The 17208-nt window shown below is 34.1% G+C and overlaps 1 protein-coding gene across 1 annotated transcript; it reads right to left on the bottom strand.

Moving 5' to 3' along the window:
- Positions 1–15863: 15863 nt before the first annotated feature.
- Positions 15864–16912, bottom strand: LOC114178913 (BAG family molecular chaperone regulator 2-like). The gene is made up of 2 exons (XM_028065064.1): positions 16476–16912; positions 15864–16343 (listed from the first exon to the last, which is right to left on the bottom strand). Exons 1-2 carry the CDS (start codon positions 16723–16725, stop codon positions 16126–16128), a joined length of 468 nt encoding a protein of 155 aa, XP_027920865.1. The 5' UTR covers positions 16726–16912; the 3' UTR covers positions 15864–16125.
- Between the last annotated feature and the right edge of the window lie 296 nt (positions 16913–17208).

Raw genomic sequence — 17208 nt, 5'->3', positions numbered from 1 at the left:
CAGGTAAATAATATTTATTACTGAGTATACCGTACAAATACATCTCCATAATCTAGGTTGGGATGTACTCACTAATAGACGGTTAGGACCAAACCATTTCTGTCCGGACAAGATCATATTCATAATATCATTAATGAATGTTGGGGCATAATTAAGCTAAAGCAAATTAGTAAAATTAATCAAGATAGATCACATGGACCAAATCGTCCATCTAGGTAAAATTTTATAATTGTAGTATAAATAGTATAATGCAAGGTAAATTAATCACGTATAGTATTTACACTTGGCTGACTTGAACGTTAGAGTGTTTTCTGAAGGCACAATCTCGTTATGGCTTGGAAAGGACAATATTTAAGGAGTTACTGACTTGTGAAAGTTTGGAGATTAGAGTACGTAATGATTATGACTAGTGAATATCTTTACAGAGTATAGTTGGTTCTACAAACAAGAACAGTTTTTGTGCCCACCGTTGGGGCCAACATATATTTTGTGAACAAAAACGTTATATGGTGTCTAGTAAGAGAAAGATGGTTGGAGCAAAGGTAGTAGGACTAGAACCTTCCTCAACTTACATAGCCACTAAGTATAGATGAAAAGGCAACAAAAGTTTGTAGAGTTCAAGAAGAAAAGTGTTAAAGAGATGGATGCTTTAAGGCAAGAGAACACTAAGCTAAGAAGGAAGATAGAGGCTAACAACAAGGAATAGAAGAAGAAAAACACTGAGAACACAACTTCAGTGCACAAATGATGTGAACCCCATTTGCACAAGGGTTGACTTAGGATCTTTAGGGTTAGAACCTTGTAGGAAACTTGGAAAATTAGTGAAAAGGTAAACATGAAAGTGACTGAAATTTCAGTTTGGATAGTAATTTAGAATCGTCGATATCTCGTGGTATAAAACTCCAATTGAGGTGATTTCAAAATGATGTGAAAGTTCACGTTCTGAACTTTAGTTTAGGATTAAGAATAACTAATTTTGGATTAGTAGAATGAGAGTTATGACCACGAGATAAATCTGAGCATAATTGAGTTTTCTTTTTGAAAATTGGGTGAAGAAGAAAGAATAAAAGGTGAATATGAAAGGTGGAAGGAAAGAATTGTTGTAACTAACTGACAAATCACAAGCAAAATGGTACTTCTTGAGGCGTGTAAAATCACTACTCTTAAGGACTTATTCGCGGTGTGTTGCGCAAGCCCCCCAGGATACAACAAGAACTTCTCGGATCTTCCGAGGATCTCAAAACTAGCAAGAAAGTACTCTTTAAAGAGTATTTAACCCAGATAGTAGAAGAAATAAATATGAGAGAGAAGAGAGCTTGAAGAATAAAGGAGAAGAATGAGAGATAGTGTGTTTTGGAGAGCACCAAAGCCACTTATTTATAGGTGTTAAGGAGTGAATGGAATGGGCTGAAATCCCATATTCCTCACCTAACGTTCAAAAGCAGATTTGCAACGTATATGGGTAGCCATGAATCATAATCATTGCAAGAATTATGGAATCAAAACTGAAGAATCTTTGCACCACAAGCAAAACTACTGCAGTGGAAAAATTAAATGTTGGAGGCAACGTTCAAAACTTTTGCAATAACCACTAGTATTATAACAATCCCCCACATATTGCAAAAGATAAGGAAAAAGAAAGAAGAGAAAAAAAAATTGGGTCTCATATAAGATGTAATGCGTCGTAGCTGGTATAGCAAGCTATATGAACCAGTCCTAGACAGATAAACTTAACAAACAGTGTAGTTGGTATAGCAAGCTATATGAACCAAATACACTTGATGTGTGTTAGTGGTTTATCAATCACAATACACCCCGACAATCCTTGTTGTTAATGATGTGTTGCACTTACTAGGCCATGCGCGTGCCCGGTATTCATGAGTGCTCTAGAGATCATGCCAAGATCTCATACAAGAGGCCCCACTTGACACTCATATAGGTAATTTCATCAAGTGTATGCTGCAAATCATACACCACTCGTAAGGGACATGAAAATCACTAAAACTTTGTTTAAACTAAAATTCTTACACCACATAGCATTTTAATTTTACAAAGTTTAACCTCTCAATAATGCAGCCTTTAGCACTTTCACGCATACCATAGGAATGGACATAATTGATTTAAAATAAATTTAGTGTTATCAAAACTAACAAGTGACTTGTTTTACCCATATGAACCTTATTCATGGGATCTCCAATCACAAAGGTTGGGTTACCATTACTTGTTTGTTTGCAAGTGGCTTAAGTCCCATTCCCCTCGATGTTTCTAAAATCATATTTCTTCCTAGGGGTTTTGTCAGGGGATCTACTAGATTCTGTTCTGACTTCACATAATCAATGGAAATAGTTCCACTCTTTAGCAACTGTTTAACTAGATTATGTCTCAATTGTATATGTCTATTCTTTCCATTATAGTTTTTGTTTTTAGCTATAGTTATTGCCGATTCGCAATCACAATGTATAGATACAAATGGGGTTGGTTTCATTCCTAGAGGAATGTTTGCTAAAAAGTTTTTCAACCACTCAGCCTCACTATCAGCCATTTCGAGAGCAACAAACTCAGATTCCATTGTTGATCTTGCAATAATTGTTTTCCTAGCTGATCTCCATGTAATCGCACCACCCCCAAGTGTGAATACATAACTACTAGTGAATTTTGTCTCATCTGAATCAGAGATCCAGTTAGCATCATTGTACCCTTTTAGTACAACAGGAAATCCACTATATTCAATGGCATAATCCATCGAACCTCTTAAGTATCTCATAAGCCTTCCAAGTTCATCCCAATACTCTTGATTAGGAAATTGAGTGTATCTACTCAGTCTACCTACTACATAAGCAATATTAGGTCTTGAAAAGCTCATTAAGTGCAATAAGCTCCCAATTATCTGGGCATACTGAGGTTGAGAAACATATTATCCTCTATTTTTCATTAATTTAGAGTTAGCATCATAAAGGGTACTCACTGGTTTAAAGTCATAATATCCAAACTTCCTAAGAAGTTTCTCAATGTATTGTTCCAGGGATAGTAATATACTATCTTCCTTCTTTACGATTCTAACACCTAAAATCACATTGGCTTCACCCATGTCTTTCATTTCAAACTTAGATCCTAGAAACAATTTAGTTCTAGAGACTATATCAATGCATGTACCAAAAATTAACATGTCATCCACATACAAACATATAATGACACATTCACCATTTTTAGATTTAAAGTACACACATTTATCAACATCATTAGGTGAAAACCCATCACAAAGTAACACATTATCTAGTTTTTCATGCCACTGTTTTGGTGCTTGTTTTAACCCATACAAAGATTTTAAAAGTTTGCATACCTTATTTTCTTGACCAGGGACAACACACCCTTCAGGTTGAGTCATATAAATTTCCTCCTCTAATTCACCATTCAGAAAAGCAGTCTTAACATCCATCTGATGTATCACTAGCTTATGAGTAGTCGCTAGAGCTAACAAAACTCGAATAGAGGAAATCCTAGTCACAGGGGCAAAGGTATCAAAATAATCTATGTTGGGTTTCTGAGTAAAAACTTTTGCTACTAACCTTGCCTTATATTTATCTATGGATCCATCAGGGTGATACTTTTTCTTAAAGATCCACTTACAACCAATGGGTTTTTCTCCTTTTGGCAAATCTACTAAGGTCCAAGTATTATTTTTCTCAATTGATTCAATTTCAGTCCTAATAGCCTTATCCCACTGTTTTGCATCAGGAGTACTAGTAGCCTCTAAAAAACTTGTTGGATCATTTTCAACTAGATAGATATAAAAGTCATCTCCAAAGGAAGTTTCCTTCCTCTATCTTTTACTTCTTTTCAAACCCTCACACATGGCATCACTATTATTATCTATAGGTTGTTTAACTCTATCACTAACCTTTAAAGGAAATCTATGTTCAAAAAATTCAACATTTTTTGTCTCCACAATAGTATTATGTTCAATCACATCACTTTTAAGAACAAGAAACCTATAGGCAAAACTATGTTCAGCATAACCCAAGAACATACAATTAGAGGTTTTGGAGCCTATTTTCCTTTTCTTAGGATCAGGTAACATTACTTTAGCTAGGCACCCCCACACTCTTAGATATTTAAGATTAGGTTGATAGCCTCTCTATAACTCATAGGGAGTTTTACCCGTTTTCTTATGAGGTATCCTATTTTGTAAAAAAACATGCAGTAAGAAGGGTTTCTCCCCAAAGGTTATCAGGTGCACTAGAACTAATAAGCATGGCATTCATCATTTCCTTAAGAGTTCTATTTTTCCTCTCAGCTACTTCATTAGACTCAGGTAGATATGGTGGGGTTACTTCATGGATAATACTTTCTTTCACACAAAAGTCATTAAACAACACATATTCACCACCTCTATCTGATCTAATCCTCTTAATTTTCTTATTCAATTGATTTTCTACTTCTGCTTCACATCAAAGGCTTCATCCTTACGTTTGATTAAGTACACTTTGGTGTATCTAGAATAATCATCTATAAAGGTTACAAAATAATTTATACCACCTCTAGACATGGTTTGTTTTAAATCAGCTAGATCAGTATGAATTAACCCTAACAATTTTGTTTGACGTTCTACAGGATAACATGTTTTCTTAGTTATTTTGGATTCTACACATACATCACATTTACCACTTTGCTTATCATGCATATTAATTAATTCTAGTCGTTGCAATTTCATAACATACGAGGAATTCACATGTCCTAATCTAGCATGCCACATATCATATGAGTCAACGATATAAGTGTAAGACCCGTGAAATTAATTAATTAAATAATTAATTAATTAATTAATACGGGTAGTGGAGGCCTTTATGGCATTAAATGTTGATGAAGGTGACGTGGAAAAGTACTAGCTCAAGTGGTTGAGAGTACTTGATTGTGTGAGAGAACTTGGGTTCAAGTCTTATATAGGCCAATTGGGTGTTGTTTAATTATTGTTGTTTTTAATAATATGATTGAACATGTTGAATGATAATAAAATTATTGAATTATATTAGTTAGCAAGAAACATGAATTAGCTTGATGGTTTAACATTGATTTGACATTGGCATGGTTGTGGGTTCAAACCTTGGTAGGACCAAAATAAACTTTCTTTTTGCCAATTTTAGTTTTGGGCATGAATGTGAAGGGGCAAGGGAAACCCTAGCTGAAGGAGCAGCCAAGAGGAGCTGAAAAACAGCCCATTATGATTCATTGAATGGTAATTACCCTTAACAACGAAATTGGAGAGTGTATGGTGAGATTGAGCGCAACAAGCGACTGAATTGGAGGAAAGCTTGAGGCAAGTCATTGGTGATCAAAGGGACAACCAATTTCTCAAACTTTAATCAAAGGAATCCAAGTTAGGGGAGCTCCTTTATGTGTGTATATGCTCTGTAAATGTTTTCATAATTATACTGCATGTATATGATGACTCTGCGTGATCAAACATCCGTTTGTTTTGTGTTTCTGGAAAAATTCCCAGAAATCGCCTAGCGACTTTGAGTGTGCTGTCAGGCGATGCATGAGTGTTAACCCAATTTTGGGTTTTGTTGAGTTGAGCCGCCTAGCGGCAAGGGCGAGCCCGCCAGGCAACACGAGCTGGAGCTGTTCTGCGTGGTTCTTTGATTTTATATGATTTGTTGGGTTTTCTAGATGGTTTATGTGTATGATATAATTCATGAAATGCGTGGAATTCTTGAATGATTTAGAATATTGGTATATGCGTATGTACATTGATGATTGAATGGCATGCGTTCACTTGCGGTAATTTTGTTAGGGTTTGGGGAGATGGTTTTAAATTCATTCTTGAAGTATAATTAGGGGGAAATTAATATTGTATGATTTTAATGTGAGTGGATGAAGAAAAGAAATATAAAAGTTGGTATGAGTTCAGGTAGTATTGATTGAATTACGAATTCAGAATATTGGGTCACATGGTTGCTGCGAAGGAAAAATCTGGGCTAGTCCAGATTGCTATGTGTCGCCCGACAGTGAGAATGTGCCGCCAAACGATGGGCGGGGCAGTAGAGTTAAGTGTTGTATTGAATAGTTGTATGCAGGTTGGGGTCTGTGAGGGTGAGGGACAAAATTATACAAAAAGATAGTAACGATAGAAACGATAGTAAAGATAGTACACTTGGGAAAAATTGGTATATGAATAGGTTGAATGATGCAAGTACTAGGTTAGATGGAATAACTTTAATTGGGTGTGAGAAACATTGTTTGGTTGAATAAACTTCTTGTGTAATACTGTTATAATTGGCACTCAAGAGCTGTGATATAGATTAACTGAAATTGGCAAACTGTAGGAGGAACTATCAGTACGGGTTCCATGGGTTGATGAATTACCAAGGGGGTTAACATGCACTAATAGGCAATTGAATGAAATCATGATTACTTACATGATATTTAAGTATATGCATGACTTGGATTGTGAAACCATGAATTGTGATGTGTTGTAATACTGTTATGGGAAATGGTTTGAGGTTATTCAAGTATTAATGTACGAAAGTCTGTGTACAACTGTAATGAGGTTATTCAATTAGATATTAAAGGCCCAAATAAATTATTAGTGGCCTTTACATTTTATAATAAAGATCATTTGCAAGATCATCACCTCTGCTATCATCTAGGGTCTAGAACTTTTAAAGTTCTCTTCATTCTCAACTTTTCCTTCTTAAGTTCATTTCTTTTTTTTTTCAGCCATTCAGATTTATTACTTTATGACTTTCTTTGTATTTTCAAATTTTGGCTTTTTTTCTATTGAAACGTTTTTTCACTTAATTGAGTCTCTGTAATGGCCTTGCAATTCTTGACATGTTGATGGAATGGTCATTGATTTTCATGTGCTTTCATATCAAGGCCCTCTCCGATGGAATGGTCATTGATTTCATATGTCTATATCAAGACCCTCTTCGATGGAATGGTCATTGGTTTTCATTTGCTTTCATATCGAGGCCCTCTGCAAAGCAATGGTCATCGATCTTTCATATCAAGGTCCTCTCCGATGGAATGGTCATTGATTTCATAAGTTTATATCAAGACCCTATTCAATGGAATGGTCATTGATTTTCATGTGCTTTCATATCGAGACCCTCTGCAAAGCAATGGTCATCGCTCTTTCGTATCAATGCCATCTCCAATGGAATGGTCATTGATTTCATATGTCCAAATCAAGACCCTCTTCAATGGAATAGTTTGATTTTAATGTGTTGTCATATCGAGGCCCTCTGCAAAGCAATGGTCATCGATCTTTCATATCAAGGCCCTCTCCGATAGAATGGTCATTGATTTCGTAGGTTTATATAAAGGCCATCTTCGACGAAATGGTCATTATTTTTCTTAATGTTTGCATTAATGTGGTTTCTTTTTTGAGCCTGGATGAAATTAATGTTTCTGTTTTTTCTTATATTTTACTTTGATGATATGAAATTGACTAATTTTTTGTATCATCTAGTAAGATCTAAGAAAAGAGGGGCAGATATCAACACCCAATTTCGTTCGGGTGAAATAACATTGTTTTTTTTTAAAAAATATATATATAAAATAAAATAAATAAATTAAATTAAATTAAATTAAATTAAAAGTAAAATAAAATAAAATAAAAAATATATATACATATTCAAAACTAAGTGTTAAGTAAATTAAAAAGAGAAAGAAAAGAAAGAGAAATAAATTGTTAAAAAATAATAATAATAATAATAAAAGTTTTTTATTTATGATTTTAAGCGTTGAGTAAAATAATTTTTGTTTTTAAAATAATATAATAATTTCGTTTTTAATTAATTGATAAAATTCAGAATTCAAATATTAAAATTTGAAAATAAAAACGTTTTCAGGAATGGAACAATTTACCTTATTCATATCTCAACTTCTACTTTAAACTCCTACTAGTGACATTTTTTTTTTAGATATATTGGATCATGGTAAAGGAAAAAGGGGATCGCTCATCATTCACAAAAAAATGATTTTTCTTCCTTCTTTTTGGGTTATACATCTCTGCTAGTAAAAACAAAATTTTGGGATTCTCTTCATTGTGTCAATAGCAACAATGGAAATGACACATGTTTTATCATAAATGGAGTGCTGAAACCAAAAGGGTATATAGGGGATATTCAACTTTCATTCAGAATCAAGAGCAATTAAGGTACATGTAGTTTATTTAACTTTGCTATGATGCCCTTGTTCCTTGAGTTAGGGATGTATTAATTGCATGAAGATTGTGGGAGCAAAATCAACTTTCTTAATCTCATTCTATAAGATGATTAATTAACCCACCATATAAAACTAAAAAGTGACGGTAAATAAGAGTTGGGGTTTAGGAATTCAAGTAAATTAGAGTTGGGGTTTAGGAATTCAAGAAAATTGAGGGTGAATGTTGCGGCAAAGGTGTTTTGCGGAAAGGAAGAAGAAGAAGTAAGGGTTAGGTCTCATGTTTAACTTGTGCTGTGTGTTTTTAGAGCATATTTAATTTTTTCTTCATGCACCACCCTTGTTTTTATTTGGATTAGAGCAGATTTAATTTTTGCTTCATGCACCACCATAATTCATTCACGCATCACCCTTGTTTTTAGGATTAGAACATATTTAATATTTGCTTCATGCACCACAACAATTCATTCACGCACCACCTCTGTTTTTATTAGGATTAGCAAGTTTAATTTTGCATCACGCACTACCACAATTCATTCACGCACCACCCCTATTTTTATTAGGATTGGCAGGTTTAATTTTGCTTCATTCACCACCACAATTCATTCACACACCACCCATGTTTTTGTTAGGATTAGCAAGTTTAATTTTGTTTCACACACCACCACAATTCATTCACGCACCACCCCTTTTTTTATTCGAATTAGCAGGTTCAGTTTTGCTTTACGCACCTCCATAATTTAAGTCCTGCAACCCTGTTTTTAATTAGGATTAGCAGATTCTTGTTTCTTCACGCACCTCCATAATTTAATTTTTGCACACCTACTTTTAATTTGGATTCTGTCTATCTATTTACTTTATACACTCCCCAATGTAATAACCCCACACCCTTTACATTAAGTTTTATTTTACTTTATGTACCTGCGTTTTCACTAAGCACACACTCCACTCCTTTAGTTTCTTGTTAGGCTAGGATGCATTTACTTTATGCACCCCACGTTTACTTTATGCACTCCACGTTTCTCCTTATGCACCACGTTTCCATTTTTTTCTTTTTTTCTTTTTTCTCATTCACCATTTTTTTTAATTAAATCTCACATTTCAATCACATCATTTTCAAAAATAATAAATGTATTTTAAAATTGAAATAAAAATTAAAGTTTTATTAAAGTGATAAAAATAAGAATAAATAAAATTTAAATTTATTTTCTTTATTTTATCTTTTAGTGTTTAATCGACCGCTCGCGTCGCACAAAACTTCTTTTTTAAAAAATAAAAGTTAAAAAATTGGTTTAATGTCTAATCTGCCGCTCGCGTCGCACGACACTTTCTTTAAAAATACAAAAATTATAAAAAATATTTTTGGTGTTTAATTTTTTCGGTGTATAATCGACCACTCGCGTCGCACAACACTTCTTTTTAAAATATAAAAGTTATAAAAGTTATTTTGGTGTCTAATCGACCGCTCGCATCATACGGCACTCCTTTTTAAAAATGTCAAAAGGCAACTTTCAAAAATTAAATTATTTAATCAAGTCTTTTTACAAAAGAATTATTTAGCCCTGATTTCTCATTTTTAATAAGAATACGTAGGACCAAGGTTTTAATCCTTGTCGGGTCCCTTTCGCTCCAAAAATAATTTTGTTCAATATTTTCTTATTTATGGGAAAAATAAATATTTAAAATAAACACATCTCTTTTGCAAATTTAATTAAAGGTATCGCCTTTGGGCGGGTGCGGTAGGGTGCTAATACCTTCCCTACGCGTAACTGACTTCCGGTCCAGCCCAATTTGCATTCTTTGCAAACACAAATTCTCTCTAGCTCACTTTCACGTGCTCACATATTCTACTCTCAAGTGTTTTCCTCACCACAACTTCACCTTCAATAAGATAAGCACCTGCAGAGCTGTCCAAAATAGTGAGTTTCCAACTTCCAAAAAGGAATAACAAAAAACGAGTCTACCACTTGAGATTAAAAGCAGAAAACAATAAAAGACTCAAATTAGAAAATTGGACACATCAATTGATAGAGTAGATGGAAAAACTGAAAGAACAATCAACAATGAAAACCAAGAAAAATAAATCAAATCAAGAAAGTTGGCACACCAAGAGAATCCTAAGGAGTATGTCTAGAATATGATTAACAAAACCAAAAATCAAAAAGAGACAACAAATAAGCTAAATCAAGAATAGAACATGTGCATACATAGTTGACATTGAAAGTAACACAAATACAATTGTGAATTATACACTTTTCTTTTCTTTTATTTGTTTTTTTAACTCAAAGCACTTGATTCAGTAATCAGTTTCTCTTTTCCAAATGTTGTTTCATCTATCAATTCTTTTCACTGATTTTTTTTTCTTTTCAATCCAAGGTCACGTAGGGTACTCTTTCTTTAGCAAAGAATTCACAACAATATGTCCAAATCAACTCAAGCATATACATATGACTATGAAAAGCAAATGATTCAACTCAAAACTATTAAAAAGACACACAAGGAAAAAATAAACAAGGCTCAACAATGTAGTAAGAATTAGCAATAGGCAACATACTCTGATTCAAAAAGACACTAGTGCATCAACATAGAGATAGGTAATTAAAAACTGTGAACAGACCCAAATGTATCTCTATGAAACTGATTTGACCAAAAACAAAACACTATAGAAATGTAGATCAATCTTCAAAACTCATAATTAAAGGCATGACTAGTGCAACAGACTTCATCCAAACAAAGAAATTTGCCAACACAAACAAGGTATATCTATGAAACTACAGAGGTATGATAAAAAGTAACACACTAGGCTGAGCACAAATCAACAAATTGTGATTCAGTAGATACAAAAATAAAAAACATATGTAGTTTCCAATGATCAACAAAGAACAATCATGATTTTCAAAATTTGGTTATGGTTCTAGTCAAGGACATTAGAAATCAATCAAACAATGGATGCACAATAACAAAGTCAACTATGCAGTGATTGAAACCAATTGGATTTCCACCTGAGCAAACTCAAAATAATCAGACTTAAACAACAGCAACAAATCTGATTGAGCAAATGCACATCTCGTAGATTAACGAGAATGAGAAAGTTGTTCATGTCATGTATCTCACGGGTAATAAAAAAAACCTGCATTGAAATGATTGCAAAAGACACTAGCACACAAACAAACACTGATGCTAACTAGAAAACAGATATAGCTAGCAATGATTCATCAAAATAGAATGCACAAGATCAAGGTGCGAAGATGACCTATGCAATCACATGACCAAGCTTAAGTTTTCACACATAAATTCTGATACAAATCAGATTTCATTATGGTATAATACTCATTAAATCTTTAGTCAGTAGCAATCCTTGTCCAGTAAATTTAATTTCAAAATAGCACAAGAGTCAAACAAAAACTCAAATTCAATTAGACAACAATTCAAGAAACTTAGCACAAATTAAACACGACAATAAGAAATATGCAATGTAGAAAATTTCTAGTGATCTATTACCAATTAAGGAACTCCACAAACTTAGAGTTAACCATCAACACATGACATAATTCATCAAAATAAAGTAAACCAACACACAAAATGTGGAACAACATTATGGAATTTAAGAACATGTAAAATAGCTACACAAAAAAACCTAAGACAAAACATGAGATAAAAAAAACTTTAAAGCTAAGTAATAAAACGAATTTAAACCTAACTATGACATGCATCGAGTAGCAGATTAAAGAACCTAGACATTTCATCAACACGTATTGATTCACGATAAATTGGAACAAAAATAAGTTAATCAATCTCAAAAAAACAAAGTTCAACACAGAATCAGTAGAGAAACAAATCAAGAAATTAAAAGAACTCAAACGGAGCATGAACAAGACTGGATTCAAGATAGAAATGAAAGAAGACACGACATAAGATGAAGAAAACTTATCTTTGAAGACCTCCAAGCTCGAAACCGGAGCTCTGAATACCACATGATGAGGATCACTTCACGGATCTCTTCAAACTCACATTCTAATAGGAGAAAACTCGACGATACTTTTTGATAATTCCTCCGAACTTCGATCCAGTAAAGAGGATCGACTAAATCTTAGTGGAAGACATGGAAATGGAGACGGTCTCACCAAGCTTCTTCAATGGAGCTTCAGATGCTCACAATCGAGACAACCCTAGGTTAGGGAATCTGAATGAAGAAGATGAACTCTGAAGAGGGAAAAGCGTTAAACGCAAAACCTCTATTGCACCCATCTCATGCAAACAACCATTGAATCACCACCTCGTTGAACCCTCAACGCTGCTAGGATTCATCAGAGCGTCCCTGCACTTTGAGATTAATAATGTTATGCTGCCAAATTTATTTGAGCCATATCTTGTCTCTTAGTGACTTGCTAGAGCATCCCATGAGGTCACTTTAACACCTCCTTCTCGAGAGTTGGCCTAACCTCCCTTAGAGCACCACAAGCAACCTTCAACCTACCATTAAACACCAAAAACCAAGAGCATACTCTCACCATCCATTGATCTCGATAACATCACTTTCAAGCTTTCGCCTAACCTAGCTTGAGGAGGAGCCTATCATTTGGTGTCAAGAGCTTTGGTTCTATAAGAGCTAAGCATCTTGTTCCTACCTATATTTTTTTTGTTCATGTGTTGTTCTTTCTTTTCTTCATTTTTTAAGTCCATAGATGCTTATTTTCATGGTTCTATCTTTTATTCTTCCTTGAACCATTAAGTTTTCACGATTAGATTTCCATACATTTATGTTGTTTGTGTGGTTGATTCTGCTGTAATTTCTTAATTGGATAATGATGTTAGATGAATAAATTTGTTTGTTTTTTTGATTGTCGTTGTGATTTATATTTATATATGTCTTTTGTCTCTTAATCAAGTAAAAGTAATGATTTTTACATTATAGCAAATTAGCACAGTGTTAAATCTACATAACATAATAATCATATCAGTTCAAGGATTTTTAATTTTAATTGAGAAGTTACTTTGATTAAAGTTAGAAACTTTAATAGGATTAAATGAGTTTTTGCTACTAATTTTCCTTACTATTATTTTTATCTATTTTTATTTTTTTTTTCAATTTAATTTCTTTCTTTCATTCATTATTTTGCTATCTAATATTTTATTTATTTTGATATTCTTATATTACTTTTATTTTATTTGATTAACCCTTTTATATAATGTTTACAAGAACTAATTTGTTAGGAATCAATTTTGTGTTCGTTGAGAGAGGACTTAGGGTTGACTTTAACTTTTCTATTTTGTTGGTTATTACCTTATGAACATTGAACTTTCTATAGTTTAGTAGTATTAATTTGATTGCATCAGTGATAGTGTTATCAATTGGGTTCTCTTTAGCAGAAACCACTCCTCTGTGTTGAGTCTCGATCAACTCCTTTCTTTTCTGTCGAAATGGCCTTAGCTCAAATTTTAGCTGCTCGCTGCCTTAACTCGTGCATGCTTGCAGGCGGCGTCACACACAAGTCATCTACAAAGGGTCCTAGCCTTAGTGTCGTGATCATGTAGTTCAAAACTACTTCGGGGTTCAGGTTCCTAATCTTTAAAGTGGCCTTACAAACCTATTGATGAAGGTTCGTAATTAAAGATTCTCTTTTGTCCAGCCTGACGTTAAGGAAGCTCAAGGAGGTAAGATGGCGGTGTCGGTTGGTGGCGAATTGCTTTGTGAAAGAAGATGTCAATGTATCAAAGCAGTCAATGGATTAAGGAGGTAGGTGAATGAACCACTCAAAAGTTAGTCATTTCAAGGTCGTTGCAAAGGTCTTGTCCATGACAACATCGTCAGTCGAGTAGAGACTTACTTGGGTGATATACACGACAACATGTTCATTAGGATCAATGTTGCAGTTGTAAGGATCCAAGGTGAGAGCTCTCCACTGTTTAGGGAGTGGGGCATCCCTGATACCATTGATGAAGGGGTGTCGACAAGCTCCTTTTGCAGCCAAATAGGTGTTGGTCACTCTTATAGTCTTGGGAGTGGTATAGTAACCACTTTCCCCTTCGTTCGTGTTGATCATTCATAGGTGTGAAGCAATCATGTGCTCCTAGACAACATTTTCAATAATCTCCTTCCCTTTTCCCTTATCTTCAACCTCCACCCTCGCTCTTAGCCTAATGTTCTCCTCCCTCGGGGCATCCATCTCCTCCACTCTCTTGTTTTTGAACTCAAACTCCTGTTGAATTTTCATTTGATTTTCTAGGATAACGACTATGTCAGCAAAGAAGGGTCCAGGTCCTGCTTCTTTCGCTCTAACCATCTTGCTTCTTGTAGACACCACATATAAAATGTTTCTTCTTCGTAGAATATATGTCGGTCTTATGGTGGACGTCAATTGTTCTTACAAAGCCAAATATATCGTGCAAAGACTCCAACAAACACTCCAAATACTCCAAGTCTTCAACTCCACGGGTACTCATCCTCCTCAAGGGTACCTGTCCTAGTCGAATAGGGGATTATGCCTGCAAAAGATATTCCAACATTTAAGTCAGTTAAATGCGTAAGAAAGTAAAAAATAATTGTAATAATGAATCTAATTAATTTACTTCATATACTGTGTTATTTATACCTTATTTATGAGTCTTTTTCCTGGATGAACCTGATCCATGCGGTTAATTTCGTTGTTTAGTCTTTAGTTAATTAATTATGTTAATGATGTCTTAATCTTGAAGTTAATCCGGTCAACGTGGTCAATGTTTGCCATGTGAGTTGTCATGACTGATATGTAGTCAGCCAGGCCATCCGAGAGTCCTTATACAGTAAGAGCCAAGTTCATTAGTGCATGGATGGTCGAGACGTAATCGAACACGTGTGGTACAATCACGAATACCGTTGTTACTTTTCTTAGGTTATCGACAATCGTTGCTTGATGTAAATAAACTAAAATCAATCATTCCTTCGAAAAATATATCAAATATCAATAGATTTTTTGGTTCTCTGGATGCAAACAGGATCACTCAACAGAACAAATAAAATGATTCTGCTAGCCAACAAGATCCAAAATTCCATTGATTTTGCTTCCCATGAAAAGAGGATCCCTTCTCTATGCTGGGGCCTCTTCTATGGCTGACCACAAAGCTTCGTCATTATTATCATCAATATTAATAGTGCTCAAAATAAGACCATACATAAATATAAATTGAAATAGTTCTGAATAGTTGTTGTATAAATTTTCATTTGCTGGCTAGGCAATTTTAATTTTAAAAAATTATTTTGGAGATTTGAAACCAACATTCGTGTCTCAAGAGATGCACTCAAGCCATCATCTCCAAAAACCCTTTCCTCTATTATTATAATAATTTATTCGTAAAATTAAACATGTATAATAATCTTACTCAATTATTTCTTACCTAATAATAAAATTAAATCAATATTATATGTAATCATTTATATATTATTAATTATATGAAAATCATAATATGTTTATTCAATTTAAGAAATTTTTATACTATAAAATTTGAATAGCATAAAACAAAAACATTCTGAATAAATTTTAAAATACCACTACTAATGAAAGTAACCCTTTTATCGACAAATTGAACTTTAAAACTCATAATCTGCCATATTTTCTGAAAAACTGTCCCAACCTTAGCAAAGCTTCCCTCTTTAGCTTTACCATTGTTAATTAATCTACTTTTTTCGGCGTGCACGCGTGGGTTCAAGAACATATATAGGACATAAACAATCATGATAAGAAAATTGTTAAATAAGAGAAGAAATGAACACTCCACATCATTCACAAAACTACGCATAATAATGACTGGCATTTCATCAACTAAAACATTTTTAATGAAGCGATGACACCAAACAAACACAAAACATAATTAGGTTCTTACACTCTAACGTAAAAGTGCGAAAACACGCGTGCCTCACTAGATTAAACTGTATTCGAGGTTAATTAACACTAATTGATATTAACGAGTTTGGTTAATTAATTAATTAGTGAAACAGAGATGGAACGACTTGGGGTCACTTAAGCCAAGCATTTTCTTCTCCTTTATTGCTGGATCCTCCAACAGAAGAACCTTGTCCTTGTCTCTAACCCCAACCATATGCAGATATTCATCGTCAGCTCTCTCTTTTCCCTTGAAGAGAAGCCTTTGCTCTCGCGGCTCAAAACTTGTGACCAATGACAGGATAATTTTCAATTCTCCTGCAAATTATTTCTATTAACGGAAGGAAATAAAATTTAACTATAGATAAAATTAAATCATTCACCTGATTGTCTAAAATAATTGGAATAATAGGTTAAAATTGAAAAAGGGGTGTTGTAGAATAGACATACCAAAAGTTGACGTGGACTCAATAGAAATTTGGTGTGAGTGTGAGACAGTTGACACCGTAATTGTGATGAATCCCTCCTCGGATGAACTTAGGTTACTCTCCCTTTTCTGAACAAGCATGCCACCAGGCCTAAGTTCCCATTGGATTTGACAAATGCCTCTGCAATCGTTTTCTGTGGGTGTTGTTGCTTTGTTCCCATTTCTAAGCTTGGACCTGCTTCTGCTGAACCTCATTGACCTCAACATAATCATCTTCTTCTTGCTTAATTTATTTCTTCCCTACTGAAGAGGTGAAAGAGTAGTAAGAGGAGCTGAAGCAGTTGGGGCAGTTATATAATACTAGAAAGCGTGCATATGGACGAAGAAAACCATGAATAAAATATAAGTTGGCCTTGTGTTACTGAAAAGCAAGACTTAATAAAACAGAAAAGCCAATGAGTTTGGAACATGTGGAAGATAATGGAGGCATTGGTTTTTCTGCTGATTTTGTGAATCACTGTGGCACATGGGTGGTGGGTACCTGAGAACACGCTAGCTTGATTAGTGGGCCAAACTCAACACATTTCAATACCTACTTGCTTCCTTGTACTTTTAAATTGAAATCGAAATTTTTGTTTTAGGAAAATGATAGTTCTAAGAACTGGGATTCCTCTAAATTATCACCCACTTCAGATATACAAGAAAAGGAGTCTCTATTACCAGAATAAATATAATAATTATCAATTTCTGAAATTT

The sequence above is a fragment of the Vigna unguiculata genome, chromosome 1, assembly GCF_004118075.2.
Source record: "Vigna unguiculata cultivar IT97K-499-35 chromosome 1, ASM411807v1, whole genome shotgun sequence".
Taxonomy (NCBI): domain Eukaryota; kingdom Viridiplantae; phylum Streptophyta; class Magnoliopsida; order Fabales; family Fabaceae; genus Vigna; species Vigna unguiculata.
This window is presented reverse-complemented; position numbering and strand designations above follow the sequence as displayed.